The sequence below is a fragment of the Pangasianodon hypophthalmus genome, chromosome 17 (genome assembly GCF_027358585.1).
Source record: "Pangasianodon hypophthalmus isolate fPanHyp1 chromosome 17, fPanHyp1.pri, whole genome shotgun sequence".
Classification (NCBI taxonomy): Eukaryota; Metazoa; Chordata; class Actinopteri; order Siluriformes; family Pangasiidae; genus Pangasianodon; species Pangasianodon hypophthalmus.
This window is the reverse complement of record NC_069726.1, coordinates 17,941,090-17,962,768: the sequence shown is the minus strand read 5'-3', so window position 1 is coordinate 17,962,768 and position 21,679 is coordinate 17,941,090. Positions and strand designations below refer to the sequence as shown.

Sequence of the window (21,679 nt, the reverse complement as noted above, 5' to 3'; positions counted from 1 at the left end):
TTAGAAATAAATTAAATACCGTTAAAATGACCGTCCCACTAATTCCACATGACACTGTGTAGTACTACGTGTCTCTAATTTGCAAATGTTCTGAGCTGTTGGACTGTTCATTTACTGTATAACAAACAACTTAAGAGCACCTGTGAAGGCAGTGAATTGTGGCACCTCTCCTCTCACACTCTCTGATCACACTGACGTGTAGCGCCCTCCAACATATCTTTCCACCTCTGCTCTCACTTTCTCTTATCACACCTCCAACACATCTTTCCACTTCTCCTCTCACTTATCCAAGTTTCACTGACGTCCCAGAGCTTCTGATCCTCCCCCTCTCCCTCTCCCTCTCTCTCTCTCCCCCTTAGACAGCTTGACCTTTTATTTATTTATCTGAGGCCTGAATGTGTGCTGAAACTGATTATAAGCTTCTGTTGGATTTTTTTCTCGGCAGTAATAGATCTGGCTTTTGCCTAGTTGGACATGGAGCACAGTCATGTGAATAATGCTGCGAGTGGGGAGGAGGGGTGCTTGATGTCAGGGTGAACTACAGTTAATGTTCATTTACTGCCACTGAAAACATTTAATTAGCAATGAAATGTTGGCATAAAATATGAAAAGTTTGCATTTGAAAGCACTCATTCTAAATGTGGGTTTTGTATTTATGAAAACAAAGTAGGTTTTAATAGAAGCTAAATAAATGTACTCATTGCTTATGGGTGAATACAGTTTGAATTATTTGAACCATTTTTATAAAGTCTCTCTCTCTCTCTTTTTTTTTTTTTTTTTTTTTTTTTTTTTTTTTTTTTTTTTTTTTTTTGTTTGTTTTTTTATTTGTTTGTTTTTTTGTTTTGCTTGAATGACATTAATGCTCCAATTTATAAGGTGTATGTATTTAGAGTTTAAGTGTGGAGGATGAGAAGCAACCACATTCTTGTGTCCCTGATTTGAAGCATTTTATTTTGAGCAGATGGACCTCGGTCCTTGCCGTATGTCAAAACATGGATCAGAACATAATTATTTTTGTCTGGGATCTGAAACGTGAACAGAGCTCTAACATGAAGTGACTTGCAGGAATTAGGAAAATGGGTTTTGGGTCAATAATGAAATCTTATCATGTGAGCAGTTCCTTGATGTACAGCAATCTAAGCACAGTAATGTGTCACTGGGCAAACACACACACAGTATTTGAGCAAGATACAAAATTTAAATGGCTTCTTTTATGGACAGACAACTACTGATTGAGTTATAACAACATGAATAGTAAGAAATAAAATAGAATGTATTTATTCAGTTATTAATGTGCACTCTGAATATGTTAATATCTGAGTATGTTAAACTGTGTGTGTATGGCTGTTGTGTGTCCAGATGGAGACAGAGGACACGAGTATGGTGATTATGGACGCCCTGATGGGTCACTTACACCACATCAGAGTACGAGCCCAGGACGCTTTCATTAACCACAGCCAGTGGAGTGAGTGGAGTCAGCTGGTGCAGGCCCAGCCCTGGAGTGGTGAGCTACACACAGATGCACACATACACAGAGATAATGAAACACACACATACACACAGACCTAGGGACAGACACAGAGAATGACAGAGACACAAACAAAAGCATACACAGACCGAGATACACACAGAGACAGACAGAGAGGGAGAGAGAGAGTCAAAGACAGAGACAGACACAGAGGAAAAACGTTCACAGATCAAGACATACGCAGACACATACACAAATCCAGAAACACAGACAGATACACAAAAGCTGAGACACACACAGAGACAGAACCAGACACACGGCGGATACACAAAAGCCGAGACACAGACACAAGGGACACAAGGACAGACACATAGAGATATGCAGATTCGTAAACAAAGACACAGAGACACACAGACAGAGACGTGGAAAAAGAGAGAGAGGAAGACAGATATAAACATACAGAAATAAACACACTGAGACAGAGAGACAGAAATAAATACACACAGACAGAGAGACACATGCAGACATAGACACAGAGAGACTTGGAGACAGAGACAGACACACAGAGAGATGGACATACAGACACACAGAAAGACACACAGATGAACATGTGCGCGCACAGATACACACCCGCGCACACACACTCTGACAGAGGACACTGCAGTAATATTTGTTTTCTTCTCACCTAATGTAATCTTCGTTATTCAGTAAACCCGCACTGACTGATACTGACATTTGCTCAGACAACAAAGTCAGAGTTCAGTTGCGGTGTGCCTCCACTACATATAACTGCGGTTTTTACTAATACTATTCTCCTTTATTTTTGACATAGCGCCCTCTTTTGGTAGATTTCTTTTCATAAGTTTCGATATGACACAAAGAAATTTCTCACATTTCAAAGCATTTTGTTTATAGCTCCTGCCTGAGGCATGATTCACTTTACTTGGACATTGTTGCAAATTATGTGGTTGTGTGGTTAAAATAATAATAATGACCCCATGAATATCATTTTAAGGGGAAAAATCATAAACCTTTTTCTAATTTGTAACAGATCCCTACCTCCTCAAAGTCATAACTGCATTTAAAACCCAGGCTGGCATGTAAAGTATAGTGGGAATAAAACTGCTGATTTGGGAGGCAAATCTGGTTCATGTGCATCGTCTGAGAATCTGTATCACATCACATCATGTGACTGATGCCTAGGACTGACGAATAAAAACCTGTATACAGATATACATACAGCTCATAGAAACAAGTGTCCATGTCACAAATACTGTACTATACATCTGTGATTTTTTTCCCCCTCTTCTTTCTCATTATTTGTGTCATCTTTCACTTTTCAGACCCTTCCATGATACATGAAGCCACCACAGATAACTTTTTCGAGCCAATCTTCCCTTCTACGTTTCCAGTGAAGGCAACAGAGAAGTCTCCAGGTACGTTATTGCCATTTTCATCACAAGAATTACAGAGACCATTTCAGAGAAAAGCCGAAGTACATACTTACTTCTTTTTTTTCTTTCCTGGACCGAGCTCTTTTTTTCCATCCATGAAAGCCTTGAGGATTTGGCAGTAGAAGAGAGCACAAGTCAAGCTCAGATCGAACACGCGTTGTTAGATGTCTTTGAGATCTCATCCAGATGCTTTTTTAGGTTTTATCCAGATGTTTCTGGCCTTTGGTGTTTTGGAGGCTGGGTTTCCTCTACTCTTACTCATATCGTGCACCAATCACAACACAGATCAGCCTTCATAAAGCAGGCCATGTGGCAGGCGCCTTAATGAGCTAATCGTTTCCAGATTTCAAATGTTCTCATTCAGCTAGCGTACACAGCACTGCTCATAGAGTTACAGGAGACCTCCCTAATCAGAATAAAACTCGTCTGAGAAACCTGGAGAGTTTTGTGTTTGGTTTTATAGGGAACTCGAAATAAAAATACCATCAAAAAAATTGGATATTTGCAGCAGCTTTGCAAACAGTTTTCACTTTCCTGAATTTTATCTTTATTTGTAGACACAAACTATGCTCAGTTACTATGTGCTGGACTTTATACGCAATTATACCACAGCATTGTTGAATTCTTGAATCGGTCAGACGATGATGATTCATTTTCTATAACAGCAGCTCTGACAGTAGTGCCAGCTGTAAAGGTTTGTATTAATGTGTTCATTCTAATATGTTATCATTTCTATAGTAACAACTCACTTGCAGGGACTTGTACAACAGTCGCGCCTCATAAACCTAAAAATGTGCTGTTATTTAACAAAGAAAAACATATAATTATTGATTTAGTGAAGCTTTCTCTAACGAGACATTTATTTAACTCTTATGGACAGAGTCTCTGTCAGGGGTGAGTTATAAGGACAGAAGACTCAGGAACATCACAATCTGCATTTTCTTGGTCTTTACAACAAGAAAAAAATGAAGCTGGAGAGGGAACAACTATTTATCCCTGCTATAACATAAGTGATAACAGGAACTATCTTGTTCCACGACATTAAATGTAACTACAAACTGATAAAAAGTATGACATACCATTCTTTAGTAAATAAAAATTGTAACCGATGGCAAATTGCTGAGGTATAACAGGAGTAAAACACTTTGGTGCTGTTATTGGAAATAATCAACTTCTGGGTGGTAACAGGTAGTCATTGATTATTTTCCTATAACACCATGCGCTGCCATGTTTTATTCCTTAATAGTACTTTCTAAATGAAAATAAAAAAGGTATACAGTTTTGTTCATTTTAAACAATCATTATAACAGTTTTTTATTGTTCCTTGAAGACTAAAGATGAATGATATTAATCTTCTTTGGTCATTGTGTTTCTCAGATCCATCATTCGATGAAAATGGAAGTCAGGTCTTGATCATCCTTGGCTTATTGGCAGCAGTAATGGTGGTGGTGGTGTTTACTATCACAGTCCTACTATGGTGAGTGCTGGCTTTAATCACTTACGTGAGCTGGTTCATATGGAATAGGAGGCTGCATAGGAACTTGAACAAAGTATGAGTGTAATTTGAAGTGATGGGGCTGGTACCCACATACAAATGAGACATCAGTATGCATTGTAAAAACTTCATATTTAGGGCAATTTGTGGAATTGCCTGAAAACTTTTCTTGTAATGAGTGTTGTGTTTCAAAACAAATCTGGATGTTTCTCAATATGTAGACAGTCGTATGGGAGTTTCTCAGCTGGTGGACATAAATGGCTAAAAGCCAGTGTGTCTGTGAAATCTCTACTGCTAGTAACTGGCACACACTCTGCAGCTAATAACTGGCACACACTTTTTGGCACAAAAAAATAGAACTGTAGTTTTTCCATCCATTGTGGGCCCAGTAGCAGAGGTTATACAGTATTTGTGTTGCTTTTGGTATCTAATGAATGCAGGTGCCATAAAGAAGTATTGGTAGATTAGGGGCGGAGCTCGCAGTGCTGTTCTTTGCTGATTGGTTCTGCGTAGCACCTCACATGTTATGTTTGTGCCATCAAAAGCAACACTATGCTATTATATTTCTTAACCTGCACAAATCTGTATCAGCACTAGTAATGCTTTCTGCTACAAAAACGTAGCATGAAAGAACAAAAACATACATTCATTCATCTTCAGTAAGCAATTTATCCTTCTCAGGATCGCAGTGGGTCAGAAGCGTATTCCTGATGGGACTCGAGTCCACCTCAGGGCTCCATGTACACACATTCACACACTCCCTCACACTTAAGGGCAAGTTAGATTTAGCCAATCCCACCTACCGGCATGTTTTAGAGAGGTGGGAGGAAACCGGAGAACCCTGAGGAAATCCACATGGACACAAGGAGAAGACTGCACAGTCTTGAGCTCGGGATTGAACCAGGGGACTCTGGAGCTGCGCCACTGTGCCACCCGCAAAAAAGAAATAATATGTGGTGTAAAATTTATGCTATGTTTTCAGTGTTCTAATAACATCCTTACAATATTATTTTTGTTTCATTATATTTTCATCAACCATAAGTTGAAAGGTAAATCAGTTTAGCAGTCATTGCAGTTGCTTTCACTGTGATCTTTCCAGTCATCTCTCAAGATGTTGGAAAATGAACTAGAATTTCTATTGTTTCCTGCTAGGGCCAGTTCTTGTGCTTATTGAAAGACGTGACATTAGCCAGTTAGGTTAAATAACTAACAAGTGTGTTGTATTTTTTTTTCTCTGGAAATTTATCAAAAGGCTCAAGCAGCACTGCAATATGTTTAATTTATGAACTAGAGAACAAGCTTCTCGGCTACTACATTTATACATTTTCTGTATTCTTAATTAACAATTAAAATCCTAACAAATAAGCACTATGTTGTCCCACTACCCAACTGTTGAAATCATTTTTATCCAAACATATTTTTTTTTATAAATTAAGATTATGCTTAGAGAGAGACACAAACCTTGACTTATCACCTACTGAATTGTAATTGTTTTTAAAAGTGAGATTGTATGTCCATATATATAAATATATATATATATATATATATATATATATATATATACACACATACACACACACACACACACACACACATATACTGTAACGTGTACCACTAGCATCCAAACATTTGGCACGCTCACTCCTCTCTACTTTAATCTGTGCATATAAAAAACAGGCCATTCGTTGGAAATCCTCTCTTACATTTTCCTAATACTCTAAATACATTTTTCTTTTTTCTTCTTTGCAGTGTGAGGAACAGGAGGCAGGGCAACGTGACAAAACAGGAACTAACCTCAATGGTGAAGATGAAGTCCTTGCTAATCTAAAGTGAGTTCCATGAGCTCTCCTTCTCTTCATCTCAGAAAGTTTACAGAGCGCTGTGTGTCTGTGTTTTTGTGTGGGCATGTATTTAGCCTTTTGTGGGGACCAAAAGTCATGAAAATAATAGGCTAGTGTCCAGTATATTCACAGTCAATTGGTCCTCACAAAAAAACAGTGGTTTTATTTTTTGGTTATTTGTTTTTTTGGTTTTTATTTATATGATTTGAAAAATACGAAGAGCTGAAATGTTTCCTTCTGGTTACTGAGGTTATGGTTGGGGTAATCATTATGTTAATGGAACATAGAAGTGTGTGTGTGTGTGTGTGTGTGTGTGTGCACGCACTTCTGCATTTCTGAGGCTTTCTCATGTGGCAGGAATGCTAGTTGCACACCTTTTTGCCATAAAGGGCAAGCCTTTGACTAAGTACATTTTACGAGCGTACAATGGATATAAAAAGTCTACATACCCCTGTTAAAATGGCAGGTTTTTGTGAAGTAACCAAGATAAATCATGTCATTTTCTACCTTTATTGTGAGATTGCAACCTATAAATTAGAGTGAAAAACAGTAAGAATCTTTTTGGGGGGAAAAAAATGTACAATAACCTGCTTGCATAAGTGTGCACACCCCTAAACTAATGCTTAGTGGAAGCACCTTTAGAGTTTATCATGGCATGCAATCTTTTTCCGTAAGAGTGAATCAGTTTGGCATGTCTTGACTTAGCAATATTTTGCCATTCTTCCTTGCAAAAGCATTCTATCACTCAAACTGGCCATCTCCTTGTACAGGCTCTTCAGGTCACCCCACAGATTTTCGATTGAATTGAAATCTGGACTCTGACTGGGCTATTCCAAAACCTTGAACTTGTTTTAGTGAAGTTATTCCTTTGTTGATTTGGAGGTGTTCATATGGGTCTGAAAGGTGAAATTCCTCTGCATCTTAAGTGTTTTAGCAGAAGCCGTAAGGTTGTGTGTCAAAATTGACTGGTATTTGGAGCTATTCATTATTCCCCCAAACATATCTTTTGGAATTGTGGAACTATTATACCTTTTGGAATTGGTCTCCTCAGACCATAACACATTTTGCCACATGGTTTGGGGTGATTTCATTGAGCTTGGATGTTTTTTGTGAGAAAGGGCTTCCGTCTAGCCACCCTACCCCATAGCCCAGACATGTGAAGAAACCAGGAGAATGTTGTCACATGCAGAGAGTAATCAGTACTTGGCAGATATTCCAGCAGCTCCTTTAATGTTGCCGTAGGTCTCTTGGCAGCCTCCCTGCTAAGTTTTGTCTTGTCCTTTTGTAAATTTCAGAGGGACGTCCTATTCTTCGTAAAGTCACTGTGGTGCTCCATTTTCTCCATTTGTTGATGATGGCCTTCATGGTGTTCCACGATACATCTAATGTTTTGGAAACTTTTTTTTGTACCCCTCTACTGATTGATTCCTTCCGACAGTGAGACTCTGTACGTGCTTTGTCAGCTCTTTGTGGACCATAACTTCAGCATTCAGATGAAACCAAGAAGATGTCAAGAAAATCCTACAGAAACAGCTGACCTTTATTTGGGGTTTATCTGAATGATTTCCTTGATGACAGCTGTATGATAATTACTTTTGAACATGAGATTGAATGTGATTGGTTCGTTCTGAACACAGCCACATCCCCAATTATAAAAGGGTGTGCACAGTTATGCAGCCAGGTTACTGTAACTTTGTTTTCTAATTTTCCACAAAATGTTTCTGACTGTTTTTCACTTAATTTTTATACGTTGTAATATCACATTGAGGGTGGGAAAAGTTCTGACATGATTTATCTTGGTTTAATTTTTTTTCATCGCAAAACAACTTGCCATTTTAACAGGGGTGTGTAGACTTTTTATATCCACTGTAGCTGCAGCTCCATATTTGCTTCTATGTACTCCAGAAGGTCTGCATAATTTTATAATAATTTATGCATTAATATTTCCATCTGTAATTGCTGTCATGCACTAATTATGAATCCCTCCTAATTACATTTGTCCAATCTGTTTCTGCTTGTTTTCCTGCAGATTTTCAGGTTGGCCTCGTCTTTTTCAGCCCTCATAGGGCTTCATCATAGGGAGTCATGGCCACTGCCACTGCAGCTCTAATCCCCACACTACAATACCCGCAGTTTCACTTTTCTTCTGTCGCTGCTTGGGAAATTGGCTCCTTTCAGCGGAGTTCTGAGTCCCATAAACTGTGAACGCTTCCAACTCTACCCTTCCAATGTAGCAAAACTTAACAGAAAACAGTTACTGGCTTTCATTGTTTGACATGCAAAGCAAATTTTGCCAGCTTTGGACCATGAACACCAGCACATTTTAAACTCAATGTGTCTGCACTTATCCGTCACTTCAGCTTTTCCATGCAGACTCGTGCCATTTGGCTGCAGTGACACTTGGAACGCTGTGAAGAAGAAAAAAAAAAAGAAGCATGGCTGTTAACCAGTCGTGGGCCATGTTTTGGGCATTAAGAATAAAGTTGGCATTATCTACATTTCAATGCAAGGGACAGAGCTCCCGAACCTGAACATAGCTGCTACATGCGGACAAGAGACATTTTGCAGCCAGTTGACTGAGGAAAGCTGAGCATTTCGAGGAGTTTGTATTCTGTTCACATTGAGATGAAGATTTCTGCATCGCTTCATTTCTTCAGCCTTTATAGCCTCGTCATTTTAAAAACAGGTTGAGGCATCTGCAAATAATCTCGGGCTTGATTTGAACCCAAAGTTACCTTTGAAATATAATGACTTAAGCAGTAAAAATATATCTCTCCTTTTACTGTCGTAGGCAGGGCCAATAATAACCATCCTCTAGACCTCTAAGACAGTAAGTTGGCATCCTACAGACCACACAAAATATTGGCGCTCTGAACCGATGTGGTTAATTGTTTTTACTTACCTCAACAATTATAAATGCTTTGGGAAAGGTGAAAATGAGTTTTCACTGAGCGTTGAAACAGAAAGTGAACGTAACTACTTGGCCTTGTATTAACATACCCACTCAGGACATAACCACAGCCAGAGCAGAACCAGCATCAAGTTTGTAGTGAGTCAGTGGACTGCACTGTACTGTACATTTCAGTATGTTCACTCTAATATTCATTTCACTATTAACCATTATTCACTTCATCTATTAAGCTGGATGTCTGCTGCTGGTTTGTGTGGACGCTGATTAGCATTTAATGTGCATGAACTAAGGCAGCAGAATCAATTGCAGTGTATCTTTGCTACCCTGTGTTCATACTAACGAGTGACAAAGGGACAAGTGATCATTCCCTTTGAAGCTCCATGACATGGAATCATGATTCCAGACTCAGCGACTAGTCATTTAACTTTAGATTCAAATCTATTTAATGCAAATTAGTTCTGATAGGGTAAACTGACAAATCCAAACGATTGGTGTCAGTAGGTTCAGTGGAGCAGTCCTCTGGCTCTGGTTGTATGTGTAACGTCCTCACAAATTCAGTTTCTATCTGCATTCACTTTTGATTTGACAGGATTTAGTGCAAAAATGTTTTTAAAAAAAATCATAATAATAATAATAAATCCATCACAGGACTGGACATATCAGATGATATGTGAGATGGGATAAGCAGAATTTGTATCCGAGTTGTTAGTTTTTTATTCGTAGTTGCCCGGTGGACGAGGTGGTTCAATAACCAGAGAAAGAAAACCTCACTTCCTGCTAACTTTTGACAACACTTTTCATTTGGTTTGAATGCTTCAGAATCCCACTGCCTGCTGCTCTACACACACACCGGCCGAGGTGCAATCTGGCGGGTTTTACTAGGCGGATTAATTAGTGCAAACGGATGACAGGCTGTCTTTTCAGAACCAGGAACATGCAGGTATGTGAAAACAGTGATGAGACCAAGCAAAAAAAAAAAAAAAAGAAAGAAAATGCTAGCACAACACATGTAACATCTTGCAGTTAACCACATCAAGAGCTGCGAGTGTGAACGCAGGGGCAGTCTGTTTATTGAATATCAGAAACATGGTTAAATATCCGTCACACACTTGTCCATTAGTGCAGTGTAAAATTCTGTGAGGGTGCTTTCCAGTTTCCATTTAAAACCCACACACACGTGTCTACTACTCTGGCCTGACTCCTTGTTTGCCTTAACACGGGCGCACTGGCTTTATTTGCCCGCGATGACACAACTTTCACAGCAGTTCCCGACTGGTTCTTTCCCTGCCAAGCCTAAAAAAAAGACCTTCTGATATCTATTTTCAAGCTAATGCATATTCCTGATATTGATTCTGTATTAAAGCTTATCTTTACAGTTTTATTATTATAGATTTATGTTAGGGTATATTATTGTACAAGAATCTCTATCAAATATATGGATTTGTTTTTACCGTTCCCAGTGTCATAAAGCTTAAACAGTGCATGTGTGCTTTCTGTGTTGCTTCTTTTATGTGTATCCTTAATAAGCACAAATATATTTTTCTCTGTACAGTTTCTATATTGATGTATCAAATGAAATATTTTCTATGTAAAGTGTGTGTTTTATTTCCTGTCAGGACTTTAGGTATGATATTTATCATCACCCTTTGGAAGGCTTTAGAAGCGACACACATGCAGTCTCCTGGTTGGTTTTGAATGCACTCTAGTGAATTGTGTTGGCATTATTGCATTATTGCTGGACATTTCTGTGGAACGTTTAAACACCATGGTGCAGAGAAAACCTCGGGTATGTCTAGGGCAGCGGTGGCTCAGTGGTTAGCTACTATTGGGAAAGTAGTGAGTTTCGGTTCCTGAGGTTTTTAGGAATACTCTAATTCTCCTTGACACTGTTATGTTCTTCATCCCATGCCCTGGGAATTGATCGGAGTCCTTCATTAGGGACACATCAGCCGTGAGGATAGAGAGAGGATACACTCGCTCGTTTCTGTCTCGGTCGCTTTGGATAAAAGCCTCAGGCAAATTGAATAAATGTAAATACACAGGTGCTTCCTATGTTCGAGCTTGTACTATGAACTCTCCAGCTCCACAAAAGAAACTGACATGCAAAACTGACACTAAGAAAGAAAGTTTTTGAATAAAACACTACAGGATGTGCTGTTATAGGAAAATAATAAAATTGATTATTTTCCTATAACCGCATGGCTCAAAGTATTTATTCTTCTTGTACCACAGCATTTTTTCTATTTTTTAAAATAATTAAAGAATGACAAGGCATACATTTTATCAAACTTCAGTTATTTTTTAATGTTGTGGAACGTTAACAGAAGCACTTGCGTTATAACAGCTATAAACAGCATTCCCTCGCAAGCCTCTCAGTTATACATTTTTTTTATCACACTTTTTTTTTTTTTTTTTTAAATTCGTTCATTCGGTTTTGAGTATGTGGAGCATCCACCATACAAGTCCTTACAGAAATAATAAAGTATTAGAGCAAGTGTGTTAATATAAACCTGAGATTTGAATTACAGCCAGCATTACTGTCAGAGCTGTAATTACAGAAAATTAACAAATACAGTACACTGAAACTCCTTTCTTAACATGTCCCAGCTTATTTAGAAGCCAGGATCACAATGTATGATGTAGCAGTCCTGGGATTTGAGCTCTTATTATTCTGATCCTTAACCACTGAGCCACCACTTCATGTGAGGTAGATGAGCTGAATGAGAAATCAGGTGATGAGTGGGACGTTGGATGCATTAAACATCAGGTGATACACGTGCAATAATGTTCTGACTGGAGTTAATTCAGCGTGTAATCACAGCTGGTTGTCTGCAGTCAGCTGTCCTACACTCAACCACAGGCGGTGCAAGTGATGTCGCTTTAAATTCACAGGATTTCTTATGTAGCAAACAACTGATCAAGCAGTGAGAGTGAATCACGAGGGGGTGCACTTGCTTCGGATAAAAGCATCTGCCAAATTCATGCATGTAAAATCTACTGTGATATGCTAGTATGTCTCAAATTGTTAGTGAGGATTCACTTTTAACCTTTATCACTGCTCTGTGCTTTTGGAATATTCAGAAGTCAACTTTCTTATGCCTTCTTTAGTCCTCAGTTCTGTACATATTGCATATTTGTACCTCTGCTAACAGAAATGTGGAGGGTATTCCTTTGTGTGTGTGTCAGAGTCGTAGCAAAGGAATTAATTTCAGGGGGATGAGGAAATATTCGGAAGAAAATCACTGCGCTATCTGCGCAATTATATTTTGGGTGAATGTCAGACAGTAGTAGGAGCAGTGGCGGTATTCCGAATCTACCCATATGAATAATGTTAATGGGTATAGGAAATAAAATTCCTTAATGAATGCTCCTGATTAAAATGATTAAAATAACATGCTAGTAATAGAATAGAAGAATAATAAAGAGACATCTTACCTAAAAGCCTTCAGTGGTAAACCTCTAGTACTTGGTCTGCTGTCTGCTCGATATCCTCGATATCACGTGTGTAATGTTAACCATGACTAAACATTTGGAACAGTCATAAAATAATTCAACCCTCTTTCTTAGCTATGACTCTGGTGTGCATTAATTCTACAACAAAGTGAAATCTGACATTGTGTGATGTTTCTGGCACACACTAAAACTAACACACAAAGCTGTTTCCCTGGAACAACAGGAATGCGACTTATCTCTCATTGTGCAAAACTGCATGCTTGTTTTGACTTGATTTAAGCGTGACTTTAGATCTTCTTTCGGGGTCTGACGCTGTTTTTGTTGGGTAGATGCTGCTCTGCCAAACTAAAACTTAAAAAAAATATATATATAAAAAAATTAAGATTGATGTGAAACAGCATTGCATTACAGTAAAGACTAAGTTGTGTCAATCATTTCAGTTCACATTCTTACAGAAAGTGTCCTTATTGTTGTCCCCTTTAATGTTCTGTCTTCAGTGGTTTTGTTTTGTGTAATGGCCTGCTTTGTGTGTGATGACATAAACTCTTAAGTGGGGGTGGTGAAAACAAAGATTATGAGAAATGTATGTATAGTATATTCTGCTTTTGTGTACAATATAAGCTGGTTTATTACTCTTCTGTTCATATTCTTGTGAAATAAAAAGTTATTTTATCACAGTTTGGGCCTCCTGTATTGATCGTGTGAGTTGTTTAACACATCATCAACACAATGTTGCAGGTAACATTGCAGAGCTGTATGAAACATGGTCTATACCACAGAGCTGGATTATGATTAGGTCGGAATATGGTGATTAATTTTCTATAACAGCAGATCTGACAGTAGTTCCAACTGCATGGAAAATCACAAGTTTATATTAATGCACTGTTTCTTATAAATTATTTCAAATCATTTACATAGACATGTATGGCAGCAGCTTAAAATAAATAAATAAATAAATTTTAAAACTGTGTAGTTGTTGATGTTCTCTGTGAGGAAATGTCTATTTAGCATTTTTGGAAGGAGTCTCCAGTGTCAGTGTTTGTATCAGAGGTAAAGCTGTAATTTTACATTTTCAAAATGGGAAAGTCTTCAGGACAGAGGAGTTTGTGCTTCACTGTTTCTCAGGGCACAACTGTTTATATCTGTTATAAGAGATAACAGAAACTAACACAAAATTAATAGTAATTATAAATGGATAAAATATACGACTCGTACTTTAATAAACACCAAATTGTTCGAGCTGGCAAACTGCTGTGGGATTAAAAAAAACACCCTTGGACATACCATTATTAGAAAATTACTAACTTCATTGTTGATTAATTTTCCAGTAACAGCATGCCCAGTCATTTTTTATTCCTTACTTGGTGATCCTTGAATACTACTCTAACCCAAAAATGGAAGAAAGACGCATTAAGATGTGGACATTTCCACAAGTGATTTTATCCTTCATACGTTGAGCCGTCTCATATCTGAATTAAGCATCTCTCATTAGAGACTCGGGCAACTAATGTCACATCCAAAAAGTGTAGCAAAAAAATCCCTACATTTGTCTTAGTCTTTCGTCAGACAGGCTTTGGACCTGCTTGGAGCGAAGCCGAAAGGACAGGCTTCAGCTGACAAGGAAATACCTTAGACATTACGCTCACGTTGTACTGCAGCCAGGAAAAGTTTACCCACTAGCTAACAATCAACTTAATTTACAAACAACAGACAGACAGTGTTGCTATTTGACCAAACTAGGTAAATAAATGCTATTTAAACACACTGATTTTAAGTGTTTGACCTCATGAAATATTGGCAGTGTCACTCGTCCTGCATAAACATATAGTTTTTGTTGTTCTGGGACGGTGTCCACAGTACACAAATTTCTATTTCCCCGTAGTGACTCAGGGTTAAAGAAAGGTCAGGCTGAATGTTTGCTTGTTAGGAGTGTAGTGGCTTCCTTGTGATAATGCAGCTAATGACTTGGACAAATCTGTTTTAAACACTGACTGGAATGTTCCTCAAATTTAATCCTGAAATAAACCCGGCACACAGTGTTCACAAATAAAAAGTGCACATGATTTTCTCTTCACCTGACATGATGGCCCTGATGGGCTGTAGTCATGCAAGTGCTGTGATCAGCTCAAGTTAAAGATTAGTCCTGGAGCACACGTTCTTCGTCGATAATAAATTAAGACAATTACTTAACAGGATATTAACAAATGACAAAAGACATTAACACAATACATAAATTAAATGTGCAAAATGAAACCATCTGTACAGTTACACAGTGGCATTATAACAGTACGCAAACATAAAAACTACCTGTAGTGCACTGCTGCCCCCTGCTGGACAAAATACACATTTCTGTCCATATCTGAGGGAAATAATCGCTTTAAATCTTGATTCCTGGGTTCTGTGATGAATACAGCAACGACACTGAAATGTCCAGCCCTGTTTTTATCCGGCAGAATCTACACTGCTGAGAACAGAGATTATTTTCACATGGTTTAAAGCAAAGAAATTCAGTGAATACAAACATACGGAAAACAAGAAACAAGTGTAACATAAACTCCAGTATGAATCAGACATCTGGGGGAGGTTCATCAAAGTCTCTTTAAGGATGGGTTTGTTCATTTTCATTTCTTTTCCTCTAAAGCAATAGTGTAGACTAACTAGCTAGTTGTTATTTACAGTAATCGTCAATGTCCTAGAGACAGGGAAAAAAAAACCTCACTCATCTGAGTCATTAATTTGTTTTTCTTTTCTTTAACACTGCCTGTTGATCACTCACTTCTTGCTGGTCCTTCATCTCAGATTACACACTAAATATGAATTTTAACAAACTATTAAACACTGTTATTGATAAGGGATATCAAGGGAATAAGGGAATTTGTGATACAAGCTCATGATACTATGCTTGTTTGCAAATGGCATAAAGAGAGTACAACAACCTCATTTGCGACTTCCAGAGAACCAGTTTCATTTCAGCAGACTCGTGGAGATGAACAATGCGGTCTGGAAATAATTGGACAAAAATGATTTTAGTTGTATTGAACCACAGGACACTGGATTTAAAGCAAAACATTATCATGCTAAACAGAAACAAAAAACTAGCCTTTCACATCACATCATAATTCACTAGCTTTTATCATGGTTTATGATCTTGTTTAAAACTTTTATGTAAAACATGGCTATGTGTTTATGCTCCACCCACAATCTACAGCACGTCTGAACACTTTTCTGGCCACAAGCTTCAGAATCTTCAGAAAACAAGATTTCAAACACTGACACAATAAGAGTACAAGTAGATTAAAAAAAATCAATGGATTAAAAAAGCTCACAGCAGGTAGTGGCAGCTAATCGAAATATCTGCATGTGTTTGTTGAGTAGTCATATTTTGAAGCGACCACAATAACAATATTGGATGTGTTGATTCTTATGATATATATGATCAATAGTGGGAAGATGTGCACTGTCCAGTTACCTTCAGACTGCACTGTATCTAATACTCTCTAAACAGACTGGTGGGTAACTCATACTTCTCTTCTATCTTGGAACAGTAAGCATCTCAGATTCACTTTCACCTAAAGCAACCCTTCTTACTCAATCTTTACACACTGTTACTACACAAAGCAAGTATTCATATGTAAACATAGTTAATTTTGTCTCTCACGATGATTAATTATCTGAGCTTGTTTGCATGTATTCAGGTCATAAGGTTGTCAGGTTGGCTGTAGGTTTTGATCACTGATGGCAGAATCTGTGCTATCCTGATGGCTACTACAACATCTTTGTACTACCCTGGACATGGGACAGCATTTAAAGGAACCTCAAAATTTTGCCCTTACTCCAAATCTAGTCAAACAACATGTTTGTTGCATGAGCTCTGCTTAGGGTTAGAGGCTAAAGCTGATGGACAAATGATGGAAGCTTAGAGCTACCAGTTTTAGCACAATGCAACCTGGATGAGTATGGAAATTGTGTAGATTTCAGTTCTGGGCTGAAACGTATCTTTAAAGAGCATCATCTAGCAAATTCTCTTCCTCTACTTGGTCACTCTTGAAGATGACTTAAAACCAATGCAAGAAAAAAATTTGATGATGAAAATATCACAGACAAGTGGACTTGGTATGGCAAAGATTGGCAAAGATTCCTTCAAAAAGAGAGCTTCTGTCTCTTTTGAGATTATAAATTGTTCATATATACAGTTCCAATTAGAGCAGTCAGTAAACCCTGATAGCAAAGTGACACCTGATGAGCTGGTTAAATTACATAAAGGGACAAAAAGGACTTGCAGTTGTAAGTGAGGTGCTGCTGAACTCCAGAAGTTCAGGTCACACAACTGCAGTGCAAAAAATTTCCTTGGAGAGGAACAAAGAACAGTATCGCACATCGTATGTTAAGCACTCGGATCAGACGTCAATGGCTACGCCGTGCTTAGTAGAAATCATGTCTCTAGTGCCGGTCAGGTACATGAGCACAGAACAGAGGTGGGGGAGGGTGGCCGTGATGGTGACGTACAGCCAGTAGGAGATTGGCGGCGTGTTGGCGAAGGGCCAGAGCCACAAGCCGTGGCGCACTCCGTCCCGTATGTGGTGTGACGCCAGAGAGATGAAGAGCAGCCAGGGCAGCGAACACCAAGAGTCCTTCAGCCTGCACGCCCACATGAGCAGGCGCAGTGAGAAGCAGAGCACCGGAACCAGCGTGGAGCAGTGAAGCGGAGGACGCTGCGGCAGGTTCAGAGCTGCCTAACACACACACAGCACAAAATACACAATCACGCACAGCAGAAAAAACAAAGAGAAACAGCTAGAGTCTGCGAGAGCCGAGTGACTCTATAAATCCCAAAACCCTGGGGCAGCTTGACTTGGTTAAAGTTGAGTCACCAGGCAGGCCATTTCATCACAGACAGCACTGCCTCTTTCCTCTGCAAATATCTCTCACACAGCCTTGAGGTAGGTTCGGTTCAGTGAAAATCAAATATTACTCAGAACGTGGTAAGAACAGGCAGGATGTAGCTGCATTTATAAGAATAGAAACACCTGTACACCTGCTGATTCATGCAATTATCAACACAAATAACCACTCTTTACAACCATGCTGAGCAGAAAAGCATCTGAAAATGCAAAACACGTCAGATCTTGAGGCGGATGAGCTGCTACAGCAGAAGATCACATCAGATTCCACTCCTGTCAGTCAAGAACATGAATCTGAGGCGACACTGGGCACTGCTCACCCAAACTGGACAACTGAAGACTGAGAAAATCTGTCAACTGTCCAGTTTCACTGAGCCTGTGCCCACCATAGCCTCAGATTCGTGTTCTTGGCTGACAGGAGTGGAACCTAACGTGGTTACGGACCTCAAAAAACTTCCTTCTGTTAACTGAAAAGACTTACAGTGTCAGGAAAGTGATTATACGGCTTCAGAGCTACATGACAGGACATTCATTATACTGTACTACTAACACATTTTCAATTTTTAAGAAAATTTAAGTGCCAGTTACAGTGTCACCTCTCTTTGGTTTGAACAGAGAAGCAGCTAGCCAATGTGACAGCATGCTAATTGAAAAATGAATAAGCACTCTGTCCACAAAGCAGACTCATGCTGCGTCCCCCACAAAACCTTCAGCCAAACTCATTTACATTTACAGCATATACAGTTTAACCTGATCATAATAATTGTCACTTACCATGTGACCTGGTAATGCAATTCTGTGACATCTTGCTGGTTTAATCAATCATATTAAAGTTTAATCAATAATATTAACGCAGGGTTTACCAACAATAGCAAGTAATGTTAACAAGTAATACACTATGCCAAGTCTTTACCATTTGACCATTGTGCAATATATGATGGCTTTTTCAGCAGAACTTGCATATAAGCACACACATCCTTAAACTGTACTTGCAGTTTATATAACCATGTAAGTAACTGACTTAACCTATTAGTCATTCTAAAGAGTTAAAATACTTACTTTAAGTGACAGTGATCCGGCCATGTAGAAGTGGTCCAGGTCGATGGAGGAGGCGAGGAAGCCAGCCAGCAACACTTCATAAAAGTCGCTCTTCTTCCTGAGGCCAATGACGATGGCCCAAGACCAGAGCGCGATCAGGCCATGTACTGAGTTGTCCAGCAGTGCCCTGAGCCACGCGTGCTCCTGGATAAATGGCGAGTTCAGAACGGCATCGGCTATGAGGCAGAAGGCTCCGAGTCCAGCGCTGGCCAGCAGAGATGCAGTGCTGAACGTCTGGAGCAGCGCCTGCGCCTTTTCTGTCTCCACAGCCGAGTTTAACGGCACGGCCATGGAGTCCGACCTGGAGCGCAAACCCCGCATCATCCGCCTCGGCCACACCGGGGCTCAGACACCACTTCCGCTGCTGACGAGAAACAAAGAAACACAAAAAGTTTAAGGCATCCTATCCAGGGTGTATTCCCTCCTCGTTGCTGTTATTCCCAAGATAGACTCCGGATCCACGGCTGATGTCTCGCTTTTTTTTTTCCACTACATTAATCATGTCTTTAGTTTTCCCTGTTTTCTTATGAATTAAGCAGTTGTGTCAATCAAAATGGCAGTGATCCATCTGCATGGTTCTGATTGACAGACAAGCTAAAGGGGATTATGACCTAATGGAGCCTAGTCAGAGCAGTTCACTGCGAGCGACGCTGTGCTCTATAAATACATTCAAGTTCTGACAGACTGAAAGAACTCAACAGCCCACGACTGATGGAGTCACGCTCGACAGCTGTGTGCTTAAGAGCCTGTGAATCATGCCAGAGAAAGAGATTATTTCCTACAGCCATTTCCTCCAGAGCTCTTTTCGCTAAGGAAATACTCAGTCCTGGTAGAAGCAGAGGTTTAAAAAGGAAAATCTCAAGGCTGATTAAGTGTACTGAATTCACAGGAACTGATGTGACTATGATAAGATGGACACATGAGCAGAGATGTGCTGTGTACAGCGAGTGTGCAATGAATCAGAAAGGGACGAGGGTGCAGTGATGTAGTCATCAGTGTGCAACATCACAGGCTTATGTAAACTAATAAAAATTCTATAAATCCTGGCATCTTAGCAACACTCTGGCTCTCATACAAAATATTCTCAGCTGGTAATTTAGCAAGTGCAGTCAACTCCAGAACTATTGGCACCCTTGGGGAAAAATAAGCAAAAAAGGTTGTGAAAAAAAATCTATATTTCGGTCACTCATTTTTTTCAGATTTTTGGATAAACTGCATCTATAACATGTCTTCTCTTTATGTTTATTTCATTATCCACTGGCAACCACCACATCACCTGAAACTTTGAAGAAGGCTGACGTTCGGCTCACTTGGCGCAATGATGTTATGTCACGTATCCCTAAAAAGCATTTTTCATGATGTATATTTCCTTTATATTGATTTCCTTTATACACCCCTCTCAAGCAGACAAAAATTAACCCACACTGTATTTTTCTATATTCAGAACTCACTTTCTAGTTGATCTGCATCCATGAAATTTTACATTTTAATTCCTATCCCTGATTAGAAGAATATTATAGAGGAATTTCCCAAAATGATGATTATTTTTGGATTTACGTTAGTTTTTATACTAAAAACAGGCATGCTACTTTCTTGATTAAACATTAAAGAAAGGATTTTCAAACAACCTTCTGTAAATGTTTTTCAACAGCATCTTCGCAATGAAATCAATTTTTATTTCTATAAACTATTCTGTAGAATTTTATTAGATTTTTGGTTTTAATAAGTATGCAAATGTATACATAAAATTTTTGAAAAAGGTCCAAAATAAATAAATATATTTGTAAAAATACCAGCAAGCAACTGGTAAATACTGTTTAAAATTATATATATATCTTAGGGGGAAAAAACATCAAAAATATATTTAAAATATTTTAAATAAAAGCATATGTCACAATTATTGGCACCCTTGCATTTAATACTACGTGCAACCTCCTTTTGCCAACATATCAAATAATTATTACTTTATTTATTTTTTATGGCTGTTAATTAATTAATAAATTGGTTTTGATTAATAAGCAGCTAGGACAAGCTGTATTTGAATCTGAACGTGTGTTTAAAATGAAGCATAAAGCTACAATCATGCTATATAAGCTGCGAGGTGGTTAGGAAACTGTACACTAGCGTACTAAACAGTATGCTACATAATTACTTGCGTACTATTTTACTACACTATGTAGTACAGTAGTATGTACTCAGCCCTTGACACTACCCAGCTATGTACAGCCAGCTACCTGATGTACAGCCAGCTACCCTTTAAAATACGCGTTGTCTTCTTAAAACAACAGAGTAATAACACTGAAATGCTATATTTTAATAATTCCGAGCCACTGTCACTGTCAGTTATGTTAGCATTAACAAGGTCGGTGCTAAGCGCCGTTTTATTTCAGCTAGCGAGGCGGCTAACTGGCTAACGTCGCCGACTGTAGCCTCCCGGAAGCGTCCTTCTCTTTTAATATTACCAGTGTTTAAATACACAGAGTAGTTTAATATCATTTGAATAAAAAATATGGGGAAATACCGTTGAGTCACAACATTCTAGCCGCTCCAGCGACTTTCCTCCTGCCGTCTTGCTTCTTATGTGTGTTTACAGCAAGTACACGTTCGCCTCACATCTCTCCGGCAAAGCATGTGGGCGGGGCGTTAGAATCAGAGGCTCTGATTGGTCGGAAGAACCCCGGAAGTATGTTATGAATAAAGGATTCATGATTTATGTTATATTCTGAGTTTCACGTTTTTTGCATTGTCTGGAAACTGCATATAATAAAGAAAATAAATAACTGTTAATAAAAGTCTTGTTGTTCAACAAAATGAATCAGCAACTACAGCCGTATATTATACAATCACTGTATTTGAATAAGGGATTGTTTAATATATGGTACAATTCCATTTAGCCATTTTATTAGATAGGTCACTTTGTAGGTGTACAGTTACTGACTGGGTACAAATGTGTCAAATGCAGGGGTTGTTGGGGTTTTTAAACACTGTGTACACTTACTGATAGTGGTGTAAACATCAGACTTCAACACAATACAATACAATTTCGATTCTTAACACA

At 38.8% G+C, this 21,679-nt stretch overlaps 2 protein-coding genes across 3 annotated transcripts in view; one reads left to right on the top strand and one right to left on the bottom strand.

Annotated features, from left to right (window-relative positions):
- Positions 1 to 13,299, top strand: part of il11ra (interleukin 11 receptor, alpha) — a 38,825-nt gene extending 25,526 nt beyond the window's left edge. The window contains exons 8-12 of the mRNA XM_026942696.3: positions 1,360 to 1,504; positions 2,812 to 2,904; positions 4,300 to 4,399; positions 6,167 to 6,246; positions 8,288 to 13,299. Of these exons, the coding sequence (XP_026798497.1) occupies positions 1,360 to 1,504; positions 2,812 to 2,904; positions 4,300 to 4,399; positions 6,167 to 6,245 (417 nt within the window). The 3' untranslated portion in view covers position 6,246; positions 8,288 to 13,299. The remainder of the gene's footprint in view (positions 1 to 1,359; positions 1,505 to 2,811; positions 2,905 to 4,299; positions 4,400 to 6,166; positions 6,247 to 8,287) is intronic.
- A 1,315-nt stretch (positions 13,300 to 14,614) lies between these two features.
- tmem267 (transmembrane protein 267) lies at positions 14,615 to 21,272 on the bottom strand. Of its 2 annotated transcripts, none has more exons than XM_026942456.3 (3): positions 21,143 to 21,272; positions 18,583 to 18,985; positions 14,615 to 17,355 (listed from the first exon to the last, which is right to left on the bottom strand). In XM_026942456.3, exons 2-3 carry the CDS (start codon positions 18,943 to 18,945, stop codon positions 17,020 to 17,022), a joined length of 699 nt encoding a protein of 232 aa, XP_026798257.2. In that variant the 5' UTR covers positions 18,946 to 18,985; positions 21,143 to 21,272; the 3' UTR covers positions 14,615 to 17,019. The 2 variants fall into 2 exon arrangements, with proteins under 2 accessions (XP_026798257.2, XP_053097140.1); XM_053241165.1 differs by having other exon boundaries at positions 18,583 to 18,982; positions 21,143 to 21,265.
- Positions 21,273 to 21,679: the final 407 nt, after the last annotated feature.

Excerpts from the sequence above, each read along its gene's own strand:
- tmem267 (XM_026942456.3), bottom strand. The coding sequence starts at position 18,945 with ATGATGCGGGGTTTGCGCTCCAGGTCGGACTCCATGGCCGTGCCGTTA. Across the intron at positions 17,356-18,582 it reads CCGGATCACTGTCACTTAAA|GCAGCTCTGAACCTGCCGCA; the intron begins GTAAGTATTTTA and ends TGTGTGTGTTAG.